At 41.8% G+C, this 18,597-nt stretch overlaps 2 protein-coding genes across 5 annotated transcripts in view; both read right to left on the bottom strand.

Moving 5' to 3' along the window:
• NCALD (neurocalcin delta) overlaps nt 1-18,597 on the bottom strand; it is a 456,646-nt gene that overhangs the window by 187,645 nt on the left and 250,404 nt on the right. The window lies entirely within an intron of this gene.
• On the bottom strand, nt 14,875-17,761 carry LOC117079475 (phosducin-like protein 3). Its single transcript, XM_033203376.1, is given in 2 exon segments — nt 14,875-15,217; nt 15,219-17,761. Coding segments are annotated over 2 exon segments (720 nt in total). The 5' UTR covers nt 15,669-17,761; the 3' UTR covers nt 14,875-14,947.

Below are 18,597 nucleotides of genomic sequence, written 5' to 3' on the forward strand. Positions count from 1 at the left end.
GCTACAAACTTTTACATATTATTTCATTTAATCTTCACAACAACCCAAATGAATCAGGAGTTTCTGTCATCTTCAGACGTGAAGGCCCAGGAAGAAAACTCAAGTGTGTAAGTCCTCACAGCTACTGAACGATGGTTCTGAAATCAAATCCAAGCAAGCTGACCCCTGTTTCTCCACACTGTGTGCTCACTTCCTCAGAACTCCCACCCAGCTCCCAAACCTCCTCCTCACTCCATCACCTTCTCATTCCCTTTCATCCGGGAATCATTCTCACGGCGCGAGGGGTGGTATGGAGGAAGATCAGAGCCTATCTCATCTGTGACTATTTTCTTATCAATCTTGGGCTTTTTCTTTGACCAACTAGATTTACCCACTCAATCCAGATATTGGTTCTGTAACTGTAGGGATGAGGTTTCTTTCCATTTGCCAACTTGGCCTCTGCCAAAGTCCTGCTTTCAATTTTTAAAAAAGACTGTATCACCTCTATCCCTTCCTCTTTCTTTTTGAAATGTTTTAAACCATGTTTCTCACTTTTCTTTTTTTTTAACCCAGGCTTCCTCTATCATCATCTGCCTTCTCCCACCAGCCAGGGGGATTTCGGCTGGCATTCCATTTTGTGGTTGGAATAATAATGTGGTTAAAACAATAGGGGATTGGAAACTCAGAGATGCTTCCATGGGAGGGCAGGTCTCCATTCCTGTGTTGAACGAAATTCACTTCCTTATCATTCCACATATTAATATCATATCAGGTAACCATTAAATGCCTTGAAAAACACAAAAGCACTTTGAGAGGCTAGAATCTATGGGTGAGAGTGGGGAGGACTATTTCAGACAGGGGGGTAGAGGAAGGGCTCTCTGAGGCGGTGACATTTGACAAAGATCTGGATGAAATGCGGGAGTGAGTCGTGTGACCATTGGGGGAACACTTACTTGGCAAGAAACGGCAAACCAGGGTTGTGGTTTAAGCACTTAGGGAGGGGAACTTTCAAAAAATGCTGATGCCGGCTTTGCATCCCTGAGCAATGAACTGATAATTCCACGGGGATGGGCCCCGGGCATTACTTTTTTTTAAATCTCCCCACGTGATTCTAACATGCAACAGAAGAGAGAACTAAACTACATTAACCAACAATCAGAACAGCACCTTGTAATCAGATAGTATTATATACTTTCCAAAGCATTTACATGTCCTGTATATAATTTCAATTAAGCTCAATCAATCTATAAGACACTTAAAGCAAATCTACTTACTGCCATACGGTGGCTTAGAGAACATAAAACGTTCCACTTCAAGTCACCTGTGGAGTGGTGAGTTCCAGTTTCCTTCCAAGAGGCTAAGTGTATGCAAATGTGTCTACTCGACACACAAGGATATCAACAACCAACAACAAAGCATGACCATGACCTACAAAAGCCACAGTGCATGTGAGGGTGATGGAATGCCAGTGCTGATGAGGGCTAGTGGGATTAATTATGGATGCCTCCATGGAAAAGTAGAATCTTAAATGCTGACAGAGTAAAGGAGAAAGATCTGGAGAGAGAGAGGTGAGACAGGCGTTTTAAGGTAACAACAAACAACATCTTCATAAAGACTTGACAAGAAAAGCCATATTTTATATGATCTGATAGGATTGTTCCAATTTCCTTTCTTTCTTTTTTTCTTTTTTTCTTTTTTTCTTTTTTTTTGAGACAGAGTTTCCCTCTTCTTGCCCAGGCTGGAGTGCAATGGCACGATCTTGGCTCACTGCAACCTCTGCCTCCCGGGTTAAAGTGTTTCTCCCGTCTCAGTCTCCTGAATAACTGGAATTACAGGTGCCCACGACTACACCCGACTAGTTTTTGGTATTTTTAGTAGAGACGGGGTTTCACCATGTTGACTAGGCTGGTCTCGAACTCCTGACCTCAGGTGATCTGCCCACCTCAGCCTCCCAAAGTGCTGGGATTACAGATGTGAGCCACTGCACCCAGCCGGATTGCTCCAATTTTCTAGAAGGACAAAGAGTACTTGTAATCTTTATCTATCTTAAATGAAGGACTCAATATAGATTTGTTAATGAGTTTATAACAGACTGGTTAGAATGGTATTTTTATTATAATAAGTGCTTTCATCAGCAGATGGGACAGTTCAAGGACTCAACAAGAAGTAAGGGTGTTCTAGTTTCTCCCTGATCATGGACAGATATGCACACAAGAGCATCTAAGATTATGTGTATAAATATTCTACATCCAGAATAAGAGAGATTTTGAATGGTGAAAACTCATATGTTTCTAATTTCATTGTAGCCAAAGACATATTTATCATTATTCAATTTTATACCAAAGAACCAATCAAATAAAATGATTTGAATTCCCTTTCCTGTTGTGTTTGTTGGAGATTGAGGCAGAGAAGTCAAATGTTTTCCCTGAGTTTGTGTTTAGGAGGACTCCCGGAGGGCTATTCCTAGCCTCTCTTCTCCCTGCCTCACTGTCCTAGGGGAGAAGCAGTGTTTTCTCTAATCAGTCCTTTGGGGATAGAAACTAGGAATGTGGAGCCTCAGCCCTTCCTCACTCAGTGTATCTCTTTGAGGTGTTAACTGCCTGCAGGAAGCATGAACTCTTACACGGTCCCAGCCTGTGCTTTAGGGAGGCAGGGTTTATATTGTGGGGAAAACGGCTGGGGTTTCCTTTCCCCTCTCTCTCTCTCTTTCTGGATGGCTGCAGTGGTAGTGTTTGTGCATGTGACATTTCTTCCATTAAGTGTGAATTCACAGGTCAAGCTCTCCAGTATGGCAGGTTTACTGGATCCTGGTGTAACCGAAATTAAGATTTTCTCTACCTAACCTCCTTTACTCAGTGTATTGTATTTGTGCTATGGTATTTGACAATAATAAATACTTGGTTTGGGGAATAGCCTTGTGCCTAAGATAATTTTTTTAGGAGCCACAGACTGTCTTATTTTTAATTTCAAGTGGATGAGGCTATTTCTATAATACTCTTAGGTCAATTATCAACTCTTCAGATGTATTAAAAAGTGATCCACTTGGGTGATCTTGTGTCTAACTCTACTTCAGTACTTGAGAGAGTGCTTCAGTACTTGAGAGAACTACATCCATTCCTGGAAGATAGCCAGACTAGGGCTGTTGAAGGAGCCTCAGCTGTACCCAGGCACCAGAGTGTCCATCAGTCTAGCTGAGTCTACTCATATCAAAGTCTCCATTAATTTCCATGTTGGTAAAGCCAAAGGTCAATTCTCAGCCTTCACTTTTCACCTCCCAGCATCATTTGACACAGCTATTCAGTGTCTTCTCCACGAAATGATTTCTTCTTCCTACCTTCCCAAATGCTTGTTCTCATTTTCCTTTGCTGGTTCCCCCTCATCCTCCTGATCTCTACGTTGGAGTCACCCAGGGCTTAGGTCTAGAAACTCTTCTTTTTTCTGTCCACACATACTTTCCAGGTGATCTCATCCAGTCCTATGGCTTTAGATAAAATCTACATGCTGACAATCACCAGTTTGGCTCCTCTCCCCTGAACTCCAGATCCACACCTTCAAATACCTACTCATCTACTTTGCATGTCTAATTGATGTTTAGGACTTAACATGTCCCCAGATTGCCCCTTGATCTTTCCTTCAAATTCTGTTTCCTTCCCTGTCATTCACATTCTCGTAATGGCAATTCCATTCTGGTTGTTTAAACCAAAACCATGGTGTCATTCATGACTTCTCTTTTCCTAACACCCCAGCCAGATACATGAGAAAATCCTGTTATATGAACTATCAAAACAGATCCAGAATCTGACCTCTTCTCATTGCCACCATTTCCACCACCAAATTTTAACACTAACAGCCATTCCCAGGGGTATTACAATGGCCTCCTAACTGGTGTCCCTAGTTCTGTCCTTACTCTCTTCAGCTTCTTCAGAATGCAGCAGCCAGAGAGGTCTGACTTAAACTTAAACAAGTCAGAGCATGTCACTTCTCTGCTCAACATCTTCCAAGCACTCCCATTCTACTCAGAGTAAATGCCAGAGTTCTTATCTTTAAAGAACCCTCCACACTCTGGCTCCGTTTTCTGTTCTGACCACCACCCTCTACTATCCCCCATCTCTGTTCTCTCTGCTCCAGCCACTTCAGCCTTCTACTGTTCCTCAAGTACACCAGGCCACATCCAACACAGGCCTTTGTACTTGGTACTCCCTCATCCTTGCATGGTCTCCCACCAAGTATCTGCCAGGTTACCTCCCTCGTTTCCTGCAGGCTTTTTCTCAAAAGTCACCTTCTCAATGGAACAATCATTGGCCATTCTATCTAAAATTTCAAACTGCCCCTACCTTCAATTTTCCTACGTTTTTTTCTCCTTAGCAATCATCACTACCTAAAATACTACATGTTTTACTTGCTTACGTTGTTCCCTATCTAAATAACAACTCCGTAAGGACATGGTTGCCTCTTATTCACCGCTCTCCCCCCAGGACCTAGCACTGTGCCTGGCGCACAGTAGAAGCTCCATAAAGAATTGTCAAATGATTTAATGACGATGAAGCAACTTCTTAGAAATTTCTGAAGTAATTTTGAACTTTACCTTTGTGATTGGAACTTTGATTCCTTTGGATTTTTAATTCCACAGAAGAGCTTTCAATTTTGGACTTTAATTTCTTTGGACTTTAACTTTGGAATTTTCACTGGCAAGGGTATTTAATTTGTAGTCTTTATTTTTTGTCTGTGAAATTTATCATGGAAAAGGGTTTATATAAATTGAAGTCATTGCCATATCATGGACATTTTATTAATATTTATCGTAAAGTTGTCATGTTATCTCCCTGCTGAATCTCTGATGAGCCTACTGAACAATGTGACATAATTAGGGATGAATTTTTCAGCTTTGGGTAATTTAATTAATGCACCATCTCTAATGTGACATTGAAGTTCATTGTTCAGTCATTCAATAAAATGTCATCTATGCCTAGGTATGCTGTGCTCATTCATTTGAACCAGGGGTCAGTTGCAAATTGAATGGCTGAGGGCCATATCTGGTCCCCTCAACCCTTTTTTCTGGCTTACACATTGTTTAAAACAAAATGAAAATAGGTTTTTAGTTTTGCTAAGATGTAGCAACACTGGGCCCCCTTCCCTGGCACTGTATGTCTACTGACTCCTTTAGAAGGGACTGACAGTCTCCATTTGACTGCAGTCTACCTCCAGGCATTCAATCATGCTGCTTGCCTGGCTGTTGGAGGAACACTGCTTGTAGATGTCAGCATCTGGCCCCTGCTTGGGCCTCTAGCCTTAGAGAGCCCCACTCTCGCCACTTTTTGTCTGTGCTCCTCCTCATGTGTTAAGGAGACTGAGAGCTCTGTGCCCACACTGAGCTTGCACTGACATTCTCCTAAACCCTGACAGCGCTCCAGGTACCAAGGATCCTGGAATTTCCTGTTCAGTTGGTCTGAGCTGAAGAAGGAGAATAGGATCTGGAGGCAGGAAACCTAAGGCTGATTCATGCTGACTTCCTAGAACTAAACCAAAAGGAAAACCCCAACTTTTCACACCTAAGTAACAAAAGGATCAAAGGCTACTCCCTTTGCAAATCAGATGTTTGCATAGGAGCATAATTTTGTGACTTCCTTTCAGCCTCTGATTGGTTGCAGAAAGCAACTCCTTGACACATGAGGAGGAGCACAGACAAAAAAAGGCTTTCTGCAACCAATCAGACAGGCCACTACTTCATTTGCATGGGGTGTATGCCAAGTGCCTGATGGAAAACCTCTAGAGGGTATTTGGATCCTAGAAGATCCTGTAACCAGGGTCCTTAAGCCAATGCTCAGCCTGCTCCCACTCTGTGGAGTACACTTTGATTTTCAATAAATCTCTGCTTTCATTGCTTCATTCTTTCCTTGCTTTGCTGTGTATTTTGTCTAATTCTTTGTTCAAAATGCCAAGAACCTGGACAAATTGCAGTCAAGACCCTCTACTGGTAACAGAGCCACTCCTAGGATCTGTGTGAGCCCTTGCCTGGGGAGGTCCTCCCAAGGGCAGACAAAACAGTTCTAGTGTAGGGGGCAGTGATGGTAAAGGATGGAGCTGGAACAATGTGGACCTGGAGAGTTCACACATGTGGTAGGCCTCCCAAAGACATCCACATCCTAGTTCCCAGGGCCTATGAATATGTTACCTCCTATGGTAAGGAGACTTTACAAATGTGATTAAGTTAGGGATCTCAGGAAGGGAAGTTTATCCTGGATGATCTGGACAGGCCCAATGGAATCACAAGAATCCTTACGAGAGAGGGAGGAGAATCCGAGTCAGTAGTAGATGTGGTGACGGAAGTAAGAGGTTGGAGTGATGAGATAAAGGGGCTCTGGCTAAGTAGGGAATGTGGGCAGCCTGTAGAGGAGGGAAAAGGCAAGGGAAGACATTCTCCCCATAGGGCATCCAGAAGGAAGGCAGCCCTCCTGGGACCTTGATTTTAGACTCTGATCTTCAGAAACACAAGATAAAAAATTGGCATGGGGGGGAGAGCAAGATGGCCGAATAGGAACAGCTCCAGTCTCCAACTCCCGGCGCGAGCGACACAGAAGACCGGTGATTTCTGCAGTTTCAAATGAGGTACTGGGGTCATCTCACTAGGGAGTGCCGGACAATCGGTGCTGGTCAGCTGCTGCAGCCCGACCAGCGAGAGCTGAAGCAGGGCGAGGCATCGCCTCACCTGGGAAGCGCAAGGGGGAAGGGAATCTCTTTTCCTAGCCAGGGGAACTGAGACACACAACACCTGGAAAATCGGGTAACTCCCACCCCAATACTGTGCTTTAAGCAAACGGGCACACCAGGAGATTATACCCACACCTGGCCGGGAGGGTCCCACGGCCACGGAGCCTCCCTCATTGCTAGCACAGCAGTCTGCGATCTAACTGCAAGGCAGCAGCGAGGCTGGGGGGGGGCGCCCACCATTGCTGAGGCTTAAGTAGGTAAACAAAGCTGCTGGGAAGCTCGAACTGGGTGGAGCTCACAGCAGCTCAAGGAAACCTGCCTGTCTCTGTAGAATCCACCTCTGGGGACAGGGCACAGCTAAACAACAACAACAAAAAAAGCAGCAGAACCCTGTGCAGACGCAAACGACTCTGTCTGACAGCTTTGAAGAGAGCAGTGGATCTCCCAACATGGAGGTTGAGATCTGAGAACAGACAGACTGCCTGCTCAAGTGGGTCCCTGACCCCTGAGTAGCCTAACTGGGAGACATCCCCCACGAGGGGCAGTCTGACACCCCATACCTCACAGGGTGGAGTACACCCCTGAGAGGAAGCTTCCAAAGTAAGAATCAGACAGGTACACTCGCTGTTCAGCAATATTCTATATTCTGCAACTTCTGCTGCTGATACCCAGGCAAACAGGGTCTGGAGTGGACCTCAAGCAATCTCCAACAGACCTACAGCTGAGGGTCCTGACTATCAAACAGGAAAGGAAAACTATCAAACAGGAAGAAACCTATACCAAAACCCCATCAGTACGTCACCATCATCAAAGACCAGAGGCAGATAAAACCACAAAGATGGGGAAAAAGCAGGGCAGAAAAGCTGGAAATTCAAAAAATAAGAGCGCATCTCCCCCTGCAAAGGAGCGCAGCTCATCGCCAGCAACGGATCAAAGCTGGTCAGAGAATGACTTTGACAAGATGAGAGAAGAAGGCTTCAGTCCATCAAACTTCTCAGAGCTAAAGGAGGAAATATGTACCCAGCGCAAAGAAACTAAAAATCTTGAAAAACGAGTGGAAGAATTGACAGCTAGACTAATTAATGGAGAGAAGGTCATAAACAAAATGACAGAGATGAAAACCATGACATGAGAAATACGTGACAAATGCACAAGCTTCAGTAACCGACTCGATCAACTAGAAGAAAGAGTATCAGCGATTGAGGATCAAATGAATGAAATGAAGTAAGAAGAGAAACCAAAAGAAAAAAGAAGAAAAAGAAATGAACAAAGCCTGCAAGAAGTATGGGATTATGTAAAAAGACCAAATCTACGTCTGATTGGGGTGCCTGAAAGTGAGGGGGAAAATGGAACCAAGTTGGAAAACACTCTTCAGGATATCATCCAGGAGAACTTCCCAACCTAGTAGGGCAGGCCAACATTCAAATTCAGGAAATACAGAGAACACCACAAAGATACTCCTCCAGAAGAGCAACTCCAAGACACATAATTGCCAGATTCACCAAAGTTGAAATGAAGGAAAAAATCTTAAGGGCAGCCAGAGAGAAGGGCGGGTTACCCACAAAGGGAAGCCCATCAGACTAACAGCAGACCTCTCAGCAGAAACTCTACAAGCCAGAAGAGAGTGGGGGCCAATATTCAACATTCTTAAAGAAAAGAATTTTCAACCCAGAATTTCATATCCAGACAAACTAAGTTTCATCAGTGAAAGAGAAATAAAATCCTTTACAGATAAGCAAATGCTTAGAGATTTTGTCACCACCAGGCCTGCCTTACAAGAGACCCTGAAGGAAGCCCTAAACATGGAAAGGAACAACCGGTACCAGCCATTGCAAAAACATGCCAAAATGTAAAGACCATCGAGGCTAGGAAGAAACTGCATCAACTAACAAGAGCAAATAACCAGTTAATATCATAATGGCAGGATCAAGTTCACACATAACAATATTAACCTTAAATGTTAATGGACTAAATGCTCCAATTAAAAGACACAGACTGGCAAACTGGATAAAGAGTCAAGACCCATCAGTCTGCTGTATTCAGGAGACCCATCTCACATGTAGAGACATACATAGGCTCAAAATAAAGGGATGGAGGAAGATCTACCAAGCAAATGGAGAACAAAAAAAAGCAGGGGTTGCAATCCTAGTCTCTGATAAAATAGACTTTAAACCATCAAAGATCAAAAGAGACAAAGAAGGCCATTACATAATGGTAAAGGGATCAATTCAACAGGAAGAGCTAACTCTCCTAAATATATATGCACCCAATACAGGAGCACCCAGATTCATAAAGCAAGTCCTTAGAGACTTACAAAGAGACTTAGACTCCCATACAATAATAATGGGAGACTTCAACACTCCACTGTCAACATTAGACAGATCAACGAGATAGAAAGTTAACAAGGATATCCAGGAATTGAACTTATCTCTACACCAAGCGGACCTAATAGACATCTATAGAACTCTCCACCCCAAATCAACAGAATATACATTCTTCTCAGCACCACATCGCACTTATTCCAAAATTGACCACATAATTGGAAGTAAAGCACTCCTCAGCAAATGTCAAAGAACAGAAATTATAACAAACTGTCTCTCAGACCACAGTGCAATCAAACTAGAACTCAGGACTAAGAAACTCAATCAAAACCGCTCAACTACATGGAAACTGAACAACCTGCTCCTGAATGACTACTGGGTACATAACGAAATGAAAGCAGAAATAAAGATGTTCTTTGAAAACGATGAGAACAAAGATACAACATACCAGAATCTCTGGGACACATTTAAAGCAGTGTGTAGAGGGAAATGTATAGCACTAAATGCCCACAAGAGAAAGCTGGAAAGATCTAAAATTGACACTCTAACATCACAATTAAAAGAACTGGAGAAGCAAGAGCAAACACATTCAAAAGCTAGCAGAAGACAAGAAATAACTAAGATCAGAGCAGAACTGAAGGAGATAGAGACACAAAAAACCCTCCAAAAAATCAATGAATCTGGGAGTTGGTTTTTTGAAAAGATCAACAAAATTGACAGACCGCTAGCAAGACTAATAAAGAAGAAAAGAGAGAGGAATCAAATAGACGCAATAAAAAATGATAAAGGGGATATCACCACCGACCCCACAGAAATACAAACAACCATCAGAGAATACTATAAATGCCTCTACGCAAATCAACTAGAAAATCTAGAAGAAATGGATAATTTCCTGGACACTTACACTCTCCCAAGACTAAACCAGGAAGAAGTTGAATCCCTGAATAGACCAATAGCAGGCTCTGAAATTGAGGCAACAATCAATAGCCTACCCACCAAAAAAAGTCCAGGACCAGATGGATTCACAGCTGAATTCTACCAGAGGTACAAGGAGGAGCTGGTACCATTCCTTCTGAAACTATTCCAATCAATAGAAAAAGAGGGAATCCTCCCTAACTCATTTTATGAGGCCAACATCATCCTGATACCAAAGCCTGGCAGAGACACAACAAAAAAAGAGAATTTTAGACCAATATCCCTGATGAACATCGATGCAAAAATCCTCAATAAAATACTGGCAAACCGGATTCAGCAGCACATCAAAAAGCTTATCCACCATGATCAAGTGGGCTTCATCCCTGGGATGCAAGGCTGGTTCAACATTCGCAAATCAATAAACGTAATCCAGCATATAAACAGAACCAAAGACAAGAACCACATGATTATCTCAATAGATGCAGAAAAGGCTTTTGACAAAATTCAACAGCCCTTTATGCTAAAAACGCTCATAAATTCGGTATTGATGGAACGTACCTCAAAATAATAAGAGCTATTTATGACAAACCCACAGCCAATATCATACTGAATGGGCAAAAACTGGAAAAATTCCCTTTGAAAACTGGCACAAGACAGGGATGCCCTCTCTCACCACTCCTATTCAACATAGTGTTGGAAGTTCTGGCTAGGGCAATCAGGCAAGAGAAAGAAATCAAGGGTATCCAGTTAGGAAAAGAAGAAGTCAAATTGTCCCTGTTTGCAGATGACATGATTGTATATTTAGAAAACCCCATTGTCTCAGCCCAAAATCTCCTTAAGCTGATAAGCAACTTCAGCAAAGTCTCAGGATACAAAATTAATGTGCACAAATCACAACATTCTTATACACCAGTAACAGACAAACAGAGGGCCAAATCATGAATGAACTTCCATTCACAATTGCTTCAAGAGAATAAAATACCTAGGAATCCAACTTACAAGGGATGTAAAGGACCTCTTCAAGGAGAACTACAAACCACTGCTCAGTGAAATCAAAGAGGACACAAACAAATGGAAGAACATACCATGCTCATGGATAGGAAGAATCAATATCGTGAAAATGGCCATACTGCCCAAGGTGATTTATAGATTCAATGCCATCCCCATCAAGCTACCAATGAGTTTCTTCACAGAATTGGAAAAAACTGCTTTAAAGTTCATATGGAACCAAAAAAGAGCCCGCATTGCCAAGACAATCCTAAGTCAAAAGGACAAAGCTGGAGGCGTCACGCTACCTGACTTCAAACTATACTACAAGGCTACAGTAACCAAAACAGCATGGTACTGGTACCACAACAGAGATATAGACCAATGGAACAGAACAGAGTCCTCAGAAATAATACCACACATCTACAGCCATCTGATCTTTGACAAACCTGAGACAAACAAGAAATGGGGAAAGGATTCCCTATTTAATAAATGGTGCTGGGAAAATTGGCTAGCCATAAGTAGAAAGCTGAAACTGGATCCTTTCCTTACACCTTATACGAAGATTAATTCAAGATGGATTAGAGACTTACATGTTAGACCTAATACCATAAAAACCCTAGAAGAAAACCTAGGTAGTACCATTCAGGACATAGGCATGGGCAAGGACTTCATGTCTAAAACACCAAAAGCAACAGCAGCAAAAGCCAAAATTGACAAATGGGATCTAATTAAACTAAAGAGCTTCTGCACAGCAAAAGAAACTACCATCAGAGTGAACAGGCAACCTACAGAATGGGAGAACATTTTTGCAATCTACTCATCTGACAAAGGGCTAATATCCAGAACCTACAAAGAACTCAAACAAATTTACAAAAAAAAAACAAACAACCCCATCAAAAAGTGGGCAAAGGATATGAACAGACATTTCTCAAAAGAAGACATTCATACAGCCAACAGACACATGAAAAAATGCTCATCATCACTCGCCATCAGAGAAATGCAAATCAAAACCACAATGAGATCCCATCTCACACCAGTTAGAATGGCAATCATTCAAAAGTCAGGAAACAACAGGTGCTGGAGAGGATGTGGAGAAATAGGAACACTTTTACACTGTTGTGGGATTGTAAACTAGTTCAACCATTATGGAAAACAGTATGGCGATTCCTCAAGGATCTAGAACTAGATGTACCATATGACCCAGCCATCCCACTACTGGGTATCTACCCAAAGGATTATAAATCATGCTGCTATAAAGACACATGCACACGTATGTTTATTGCGGCACTATTCACAATAGCAAAGACTTGGAATCAACCCAAATGTCCATCTGTGACAGACTGGATTAAGAAAATGTGGCACATATACACCATGGAATACTATGCAGCCATAAAAAAGGATGAGTTTGCGTCCTTTGTAGGGACATGGATGCAGCTGGAAACCATCATTCTTAGCAAACTATCACAAGAACAGAAAACCAAACACTGCATGTTCTCACTCATAGGTGGGAACTGAACAATGAGATCACTTGGACTTGGGAAGGGGAACATCACACATCGGGGCCTATCATGGGGATGAGGGAGGGGGGAGGGATTGCATTGGGAGTTACACCTGATATAAATGACGAATTGATGGGTGCTGACGAGTTGATGGGTGCAGCACACCAACATGGCATAAGTATACATATGTAACAAACCTGCACGTTATGCACATGTACCCTAGAACTTAAAGTATTAAAAAAAAAAAAAAATTGGCATGGTTTTAGGCCACTACATTTGCAGCTAATTTGTTACAGAAAACTAATACAGCCTGATTGCATGGGAGTCCTGCCACAAAGAGCCAGGGATGGGAAGGGGAGACAAGGTGAGGGGCTGCAGGTTCCATGTGCCTCTTGCCTCAGGCACCCTAAAATATTAATTGATAACAATAAAATCTCAAAGTCCTGTTTTAATAAAAGAGTTAAACCAAAGTCTACATACTTATACTAATTTTTAAGTGTCATGTCTGTGCAATGACTAAAATTTTAGGTATTGTTAGCATAATGGCATGTAAGTTATCCTCCCATTTATGTATTTGTTATAAAATCATTCAGGAGTATGTTACAAAGAATAATTTAATCAAATCATGATAAACCAGATGTAAGCAAGAAAAAATTTTATTGGGGCTTGATTTCATGTATCTTTTTGACAAGCTTCAAACCGAAATTCTCTGTATGAAATTTCTCAAATATTTACATGTGTTTTCTGTTCCCAGGAAACAGACATCATAATATTTTATTTTACAGTTTGAAAATTGAGGAAATTAAAAACAGAAAATACACTAGTTCATGAGCATGGGACAATACTAATTCACCAGAAGAAGAGGGGACTCAGTTAGATGTTGTGTTCTTTCCAACTCAGCCTCCCATCACTCTCTTTACTTCACATACTTAAAAATTTCCCCCCATCAGAAATATAATGACTTCAATAGTTTAGATATAAAGAAAAATGACTTTTTCCCTACTAAAGAGCAGTGTTAGAAATGAGTGTTTCAGAGAATGGACAGAACAAATACCTAATAAGAAAACCTTTTCCCATAGTTCCTGTCTTATTTTAGGGGATTCTATTAAAGTTTGATTTGGCTGTACATGTACTCACCAAGGTCCCTTTGTTCACATAAAGTTCATATGAAACAAATAAACAAGAATAAAAATCACATAAAAGAGAGTGTACTTAATAATCCTATTTTTTTTTTTCTGTTCCGATGATTTAAATTGTTACTTTGAATCATTTCAGGAACCAGGCAAGGGTAGCAAAGTGGGCTGTGAAACTCACTTTAACTCAGTGGCCCACACCCATGTAGTGAATTCCCTTCCGGAAGAGGCCAACTCATCACTGCTGCTGCTGAGATTCATGTACTCTACACAAAGGTCTGACTTAGTCAAAGCATTGACATAGTCTTGAAAATTCTGAAAAGTGAAAGATGGTCTGTTTGTTTTGTTTTACTGGGGGCAAAGGTCTGGAGAAATAGGATTTGGCCCACAGGTCAGCCTCTACAGAGACTCAAGAAATGAGAAGAGAAAATAAAGAGGGAATGAGGAAAGAAACAGTATCTACCAAAAAGGTTCCAAAAGGGTGAAAGGGACTATGCTCTATACCCCTCCACCCAAAAAGAAAATGTTCATGAGTTATCTAAAGAATATCTGGCCGAAACTGACCTGAAAAATATAATTTCAGATGAATGTTCTCTCAAGTCTGGAAAGAAACCAAAACCTTATTATAAATATCCTAGTTGAGGTTTTAGAAAAACAGTATATGAACCTGCAATTTCATGTGTTTGAGTGCAATTTAATTCTTAGGTTTTTCCTAAATTCATCCCAGGAAACAGTAATTGATAGTATTCCTGGTGCAGCTTAACCAAGAGCTTCTTGTCTTTTGGCTGAATCTGTCCTGTCTGCTGTATGGACCATACCTGATTTCCTCAGAGCCTCCCAGTTCCTGTGCCCTTTTGGAAAGGATGGTAATGATATTAGCACTCCCTCTTAATAGGCACTATTTTTAAATAGAAAAATCTGGAAAAGCACAAAACAATACAGAAGGTTTTTCCAATCAGCCTTTGTGCAGCTGACTTGGCTCCTAACATACCTCCCTCCTCCTAATCAAAATTCTAGATTGGAACTCATCGGCTTCGACAGGGGCCCAGCACAATGCATGCTAGACTCCAACACAGTTCCCCTCAACAGGGCTGGGACCATCTGCCGGCACTTACTTCAGCTGTGTGCCAGGGGAGATGTTCCCAAACAGAGATATTTTAATCCTCTGGAATTCAGATTTTCTTTTCTTTTTTCTTTCTTTCTTTCTTTCTTTTTTTTTTTTTTTTTTGCCATACCAATAGCTGGTTTTAATTTTTTTTAGAGGAAATACTATAGTTTAAAAAAAAGAGTTCCAAAATATTTAACAGAATTTCAGCAATGAGGTCATTCTCGCTTTTTCTTTTTTAAAAAAATCCAGACAATTTGTCACAAGGAAGTTCAGCATGTGATAGCAGCTGCAGCCTCAGTCACCCTCGGAATTGCTGTCCCTCCTCATGGGGACAGAGCTCCGCACTGAGGACAGCAACACATCTTTAATCGGATTCTTATGGTTTTCCTCCAAGTTCATCTTAATTGCTCCAGATTCAGACAGTTTCCACCCCAACTCATCTCTTGTCAGGTTCATGCCGCCAGACACGAGAGGACTGATCAACTGAGCCTTGATGTCTTCTTCCAGGTAAACAAATATCATGGGCAGATTCCTATCAAGATAATTGGGTATGCAGGTTGCTGAAAATGGCTTTGATAAATTTGACATCAGGAAACTTCCTGGCAAGTCCACTGAGGTGCTGATTTATCAGGGCACAGAGGGGAATTCCTTGTTTATAAAGGTGCAAGATGACCCACAAGCCCTCACCAGCTTTGGTAACTTCTTGAACATAATACTTCCTTGAGACCTCCAAAACTTCTCCAAATGCATTCTTCAGTTGAATTGCTTTCCACTCAGTGAGTCTTGGCCATCTGTACATTTCAATAGCATGTTCATCCTCCTCATTAAACTTGTCATCATCATCCTCCAGCTCTTCCAAAGCCATATCTTTGTATGTTGTCACCACTGACCACTGCAGGATGCGCTGCTCCTCTTCTGCCTCCTCTTCCAATTCTTTTAGACTTTTCTTGGTGGGTAAGATGCCCTTTTTGCCTAAGATGTCATTCCACACAGTGTCTGTGTTGGGGTCCTGCATCTTGTTTCCAATCGCTCAAGCCAGTTGTGCTGCGAAATTCAGATTTTCTAAAAACATGTTTACAATTTAAATTTGGCTGACCCTTGCAGATATGTGGGCCTAAGTCAATCAAATCTACATCATGATAAAGGTTAAGGTCCTTCCCTTTCTTAATTAAGTATGAAAAGATGCTAGAGAAAGCCTACAGTCATTTCTAACTCTTTCTGTCTGGTAGTCTTAGATCCATCTTTCATGCCAAAACTATATGTCATAGAGGAGCTGACCTGTTTATAGCATGATTCCAATAGCAGGAAGCGTATTGAAGAATATCATACTTTGGGCCTCCAAGCTGAGCCCCTGTGTGTATCTAATCAGTTCTCACATCATAAGAGAGAGAGAATCCGAAAGTCCAAAATGAGGAGGAAATGAGGATCTCTGCAAAGTCTCTCAACTTCCACTAATGCTTTGCTTCTAAGAGCAAATGCATTTCTCTGCAGCAGTTTTCCCCAGCACTCCTCTCACTTTTCTGCTGCTTCGTTTTGCTTCAGCTAATTGCTCTTTCTCTTCAGCATGTTCCTTTCCCATTGACTTCTGTTTTTTAAGCCAGCATAATACCTTTCTTTCTTCTTTCCAGCAGCCCTTGGCCTCAGGAAGGCTTAGTCATTTCTGCACTACATTCCAAATCAAAATAAAGTGAACAATCTCCAGTGCCTTGGAAAGGGCTCCCTTAGATTTTCATTGAGAATGGCTTTTTCTGTCCTCCCAAGGTCTAAGATCACTGGAAGAAGGACACTGAAGGCAGTGAAGGCTCCAGAGCTCTGTCTCTCACCTTCATGGTGGTGTTTCCCAAAGTGTGAAAGGCAAACCACTAGAGTTACTCAAGACAATTTTAGTGGTGCATAGTTACGGTGGATTATGGTTGTGCATTTATTTTCATGTGCTTTAGAAAAATGTATAGCAGGCATATCCGATTTCAAAGCTATTCACAGCTATAACTGCTGCTTAGGGCAAATGCAAGATAAAATATAAAGAGGGAGTGTTCTAAAGAAAGACATTAAGTAAACAATAATATAGATAGAATGTGATATAGTAAAAATCGTGGAGATGGGACCTGAATGGCAAAAGCCTGGGAAATGCTGCTTGATGGAAATGACTTGGACCTAAGAAGAATGGGACATGATGTCAGCTCTGGCCATACTGCCGCCCCCATTGCAAAGCCCTGAGCTTGGGGTAGAGGGTGGGAAAGCAGCTGTTAGGCTATGAATCACCAGGCTAAGATTCACAATTTCACACCAGGGACCAAAAATAGTCAGAAATGTTTCTGAATGGATAAATCAACTTCATATTATGCTATAACCAAGGATAGCATTGCCATTAAATTTACGATTAGAAGCACCCTGATCCAAAACTCTTTCAGTGTGGAGGCTAAAGCCTGCAAAGGCCACATGATTTGGCCCAGTTTCACCCCAGGAAATAGTAGCAGCACTAGAACTTAGACCTCAAACATGATCCATTCTAAATCTTTCTACTACATTTTACTGCTAGATGTCTTTCATATGCCCAAAAGTCTTAACTACTCCTGAATATATCTAGCTAGATTTCACAGAGTAGTAGGAGATAAAATCGGAGAGGTAACATGGGATGGGGGAGATTGTGTCAGAACTTGAAGGCCCATTTGAGGACTTTCAGGAGCCCAAAGGTGGAGCTGATAGCTGTATCTAGACACTAGAGAATTAGCAGTAAACAAAAGAGACAACAAACTTTTCCATTGTAAAGGTTTACATTTTAATGGAGGAGAAAATCTAGAATCTGAAATTGCAAATCACCTATGTCTAAATGCCAAATAAGTAATGGCCCAGGATGATAGGGTCCACACTGGGAAGGGTTTCCATGGATTATCTGGCCAGCTGGGCTTTGATGGCCCCTTTCAGCATTTCCCACACTTCTGCTATATCCCAACAACCAAAGGACCCCAGCCGAACAGCTGCATTTTCCTTAATCAATTTTTTTCCTTTTTTGAGACAGGGTCTCCCTGTGTTGTCCAGGCTGGAGTGTACAATCATAGCTCACTGTAACCTCCAACTCTTGGGCTCAAGTGATCCTCCTGCTTCAGCCTCCTGAACAGCAAGGACTACAGGTGTGCACCACCAAACCCGGCTAATTTTAAAGTTTTTTTTTTTTTTGTAGAGACGAGGTCTTACTATGTTGCCCAGGTTGGTCTCAAATTTCTGGCCCTAAGTGATCCTCTTGCCTCAGCCTCCCAAAGCACTGGGAATACAGGCATGAGCCACTGTGTCCAGCCTCTTATCCAGTTTTTAACTTCTCTCCTCTTCCTAAGTAGAAGAGGAGGGAGGGAGAAAAGGGGAAAAAACAAACTGGCCAGAAAGAGAAAGGAGAGGAATCAATGGAAACAATGATTCTTCTACGGAGTATTTTAAATCCTGAGCTATGCCAGACTAAGTTACCTGTGTTAATATTTTATTATTACGTTATTAAATTGACAACATAACTGCATAGTAATAATGACTAGCCACTACTGAGAGTTTGCTGTGTGCCGGGAAGTAGTCTAGACAGTCTGACCAACTTGATCTCACTTATTCCTTACCACAACACTATGACACAAGTACTATTACTTTTCATTTCACAGAAGAAGAACTGGATGATCAGAGAGGTAAAGTTCCACATCCCACAGCCAGTAAATGGCAGAGTACAGTCACAGATGTCAGGATGCTGGACTCCAAAGTCCTGGCTGTTCGTCCTGTTCAGGGAACTCCCTCCTCAACAGGAGGCAACAGCTAGCTCAGGCTGTCCAGTCAATGCACCATTCACACAGGATTTCCCTCCTTGCGAGTGTTCTTCTCAAGAATAGGCCCCCTCACTGACCCTGTCCCTTTCATCACTTCATTGTCTTCTTTTTTCTAACCTCTCTGCTCGGTGCTCCATGTCCCCT

Source organism: Trachypithecus francoisi, unplaced genomic scaffold (genome assembly GCF_009764315.1).
Source record: "Trachypithecus francoisi isolate TF-2019V2 unplaced genomic scaffold, Tfra_2.0 Lachesis_group7, whole genome shotgun sequence".
Lineage (NCBI taxonomy): Eukaryota > Metazoa > Chordata > Mammalia > Primates > Cercopithecidae > Trachypithecus > Trachypithecus francoisi.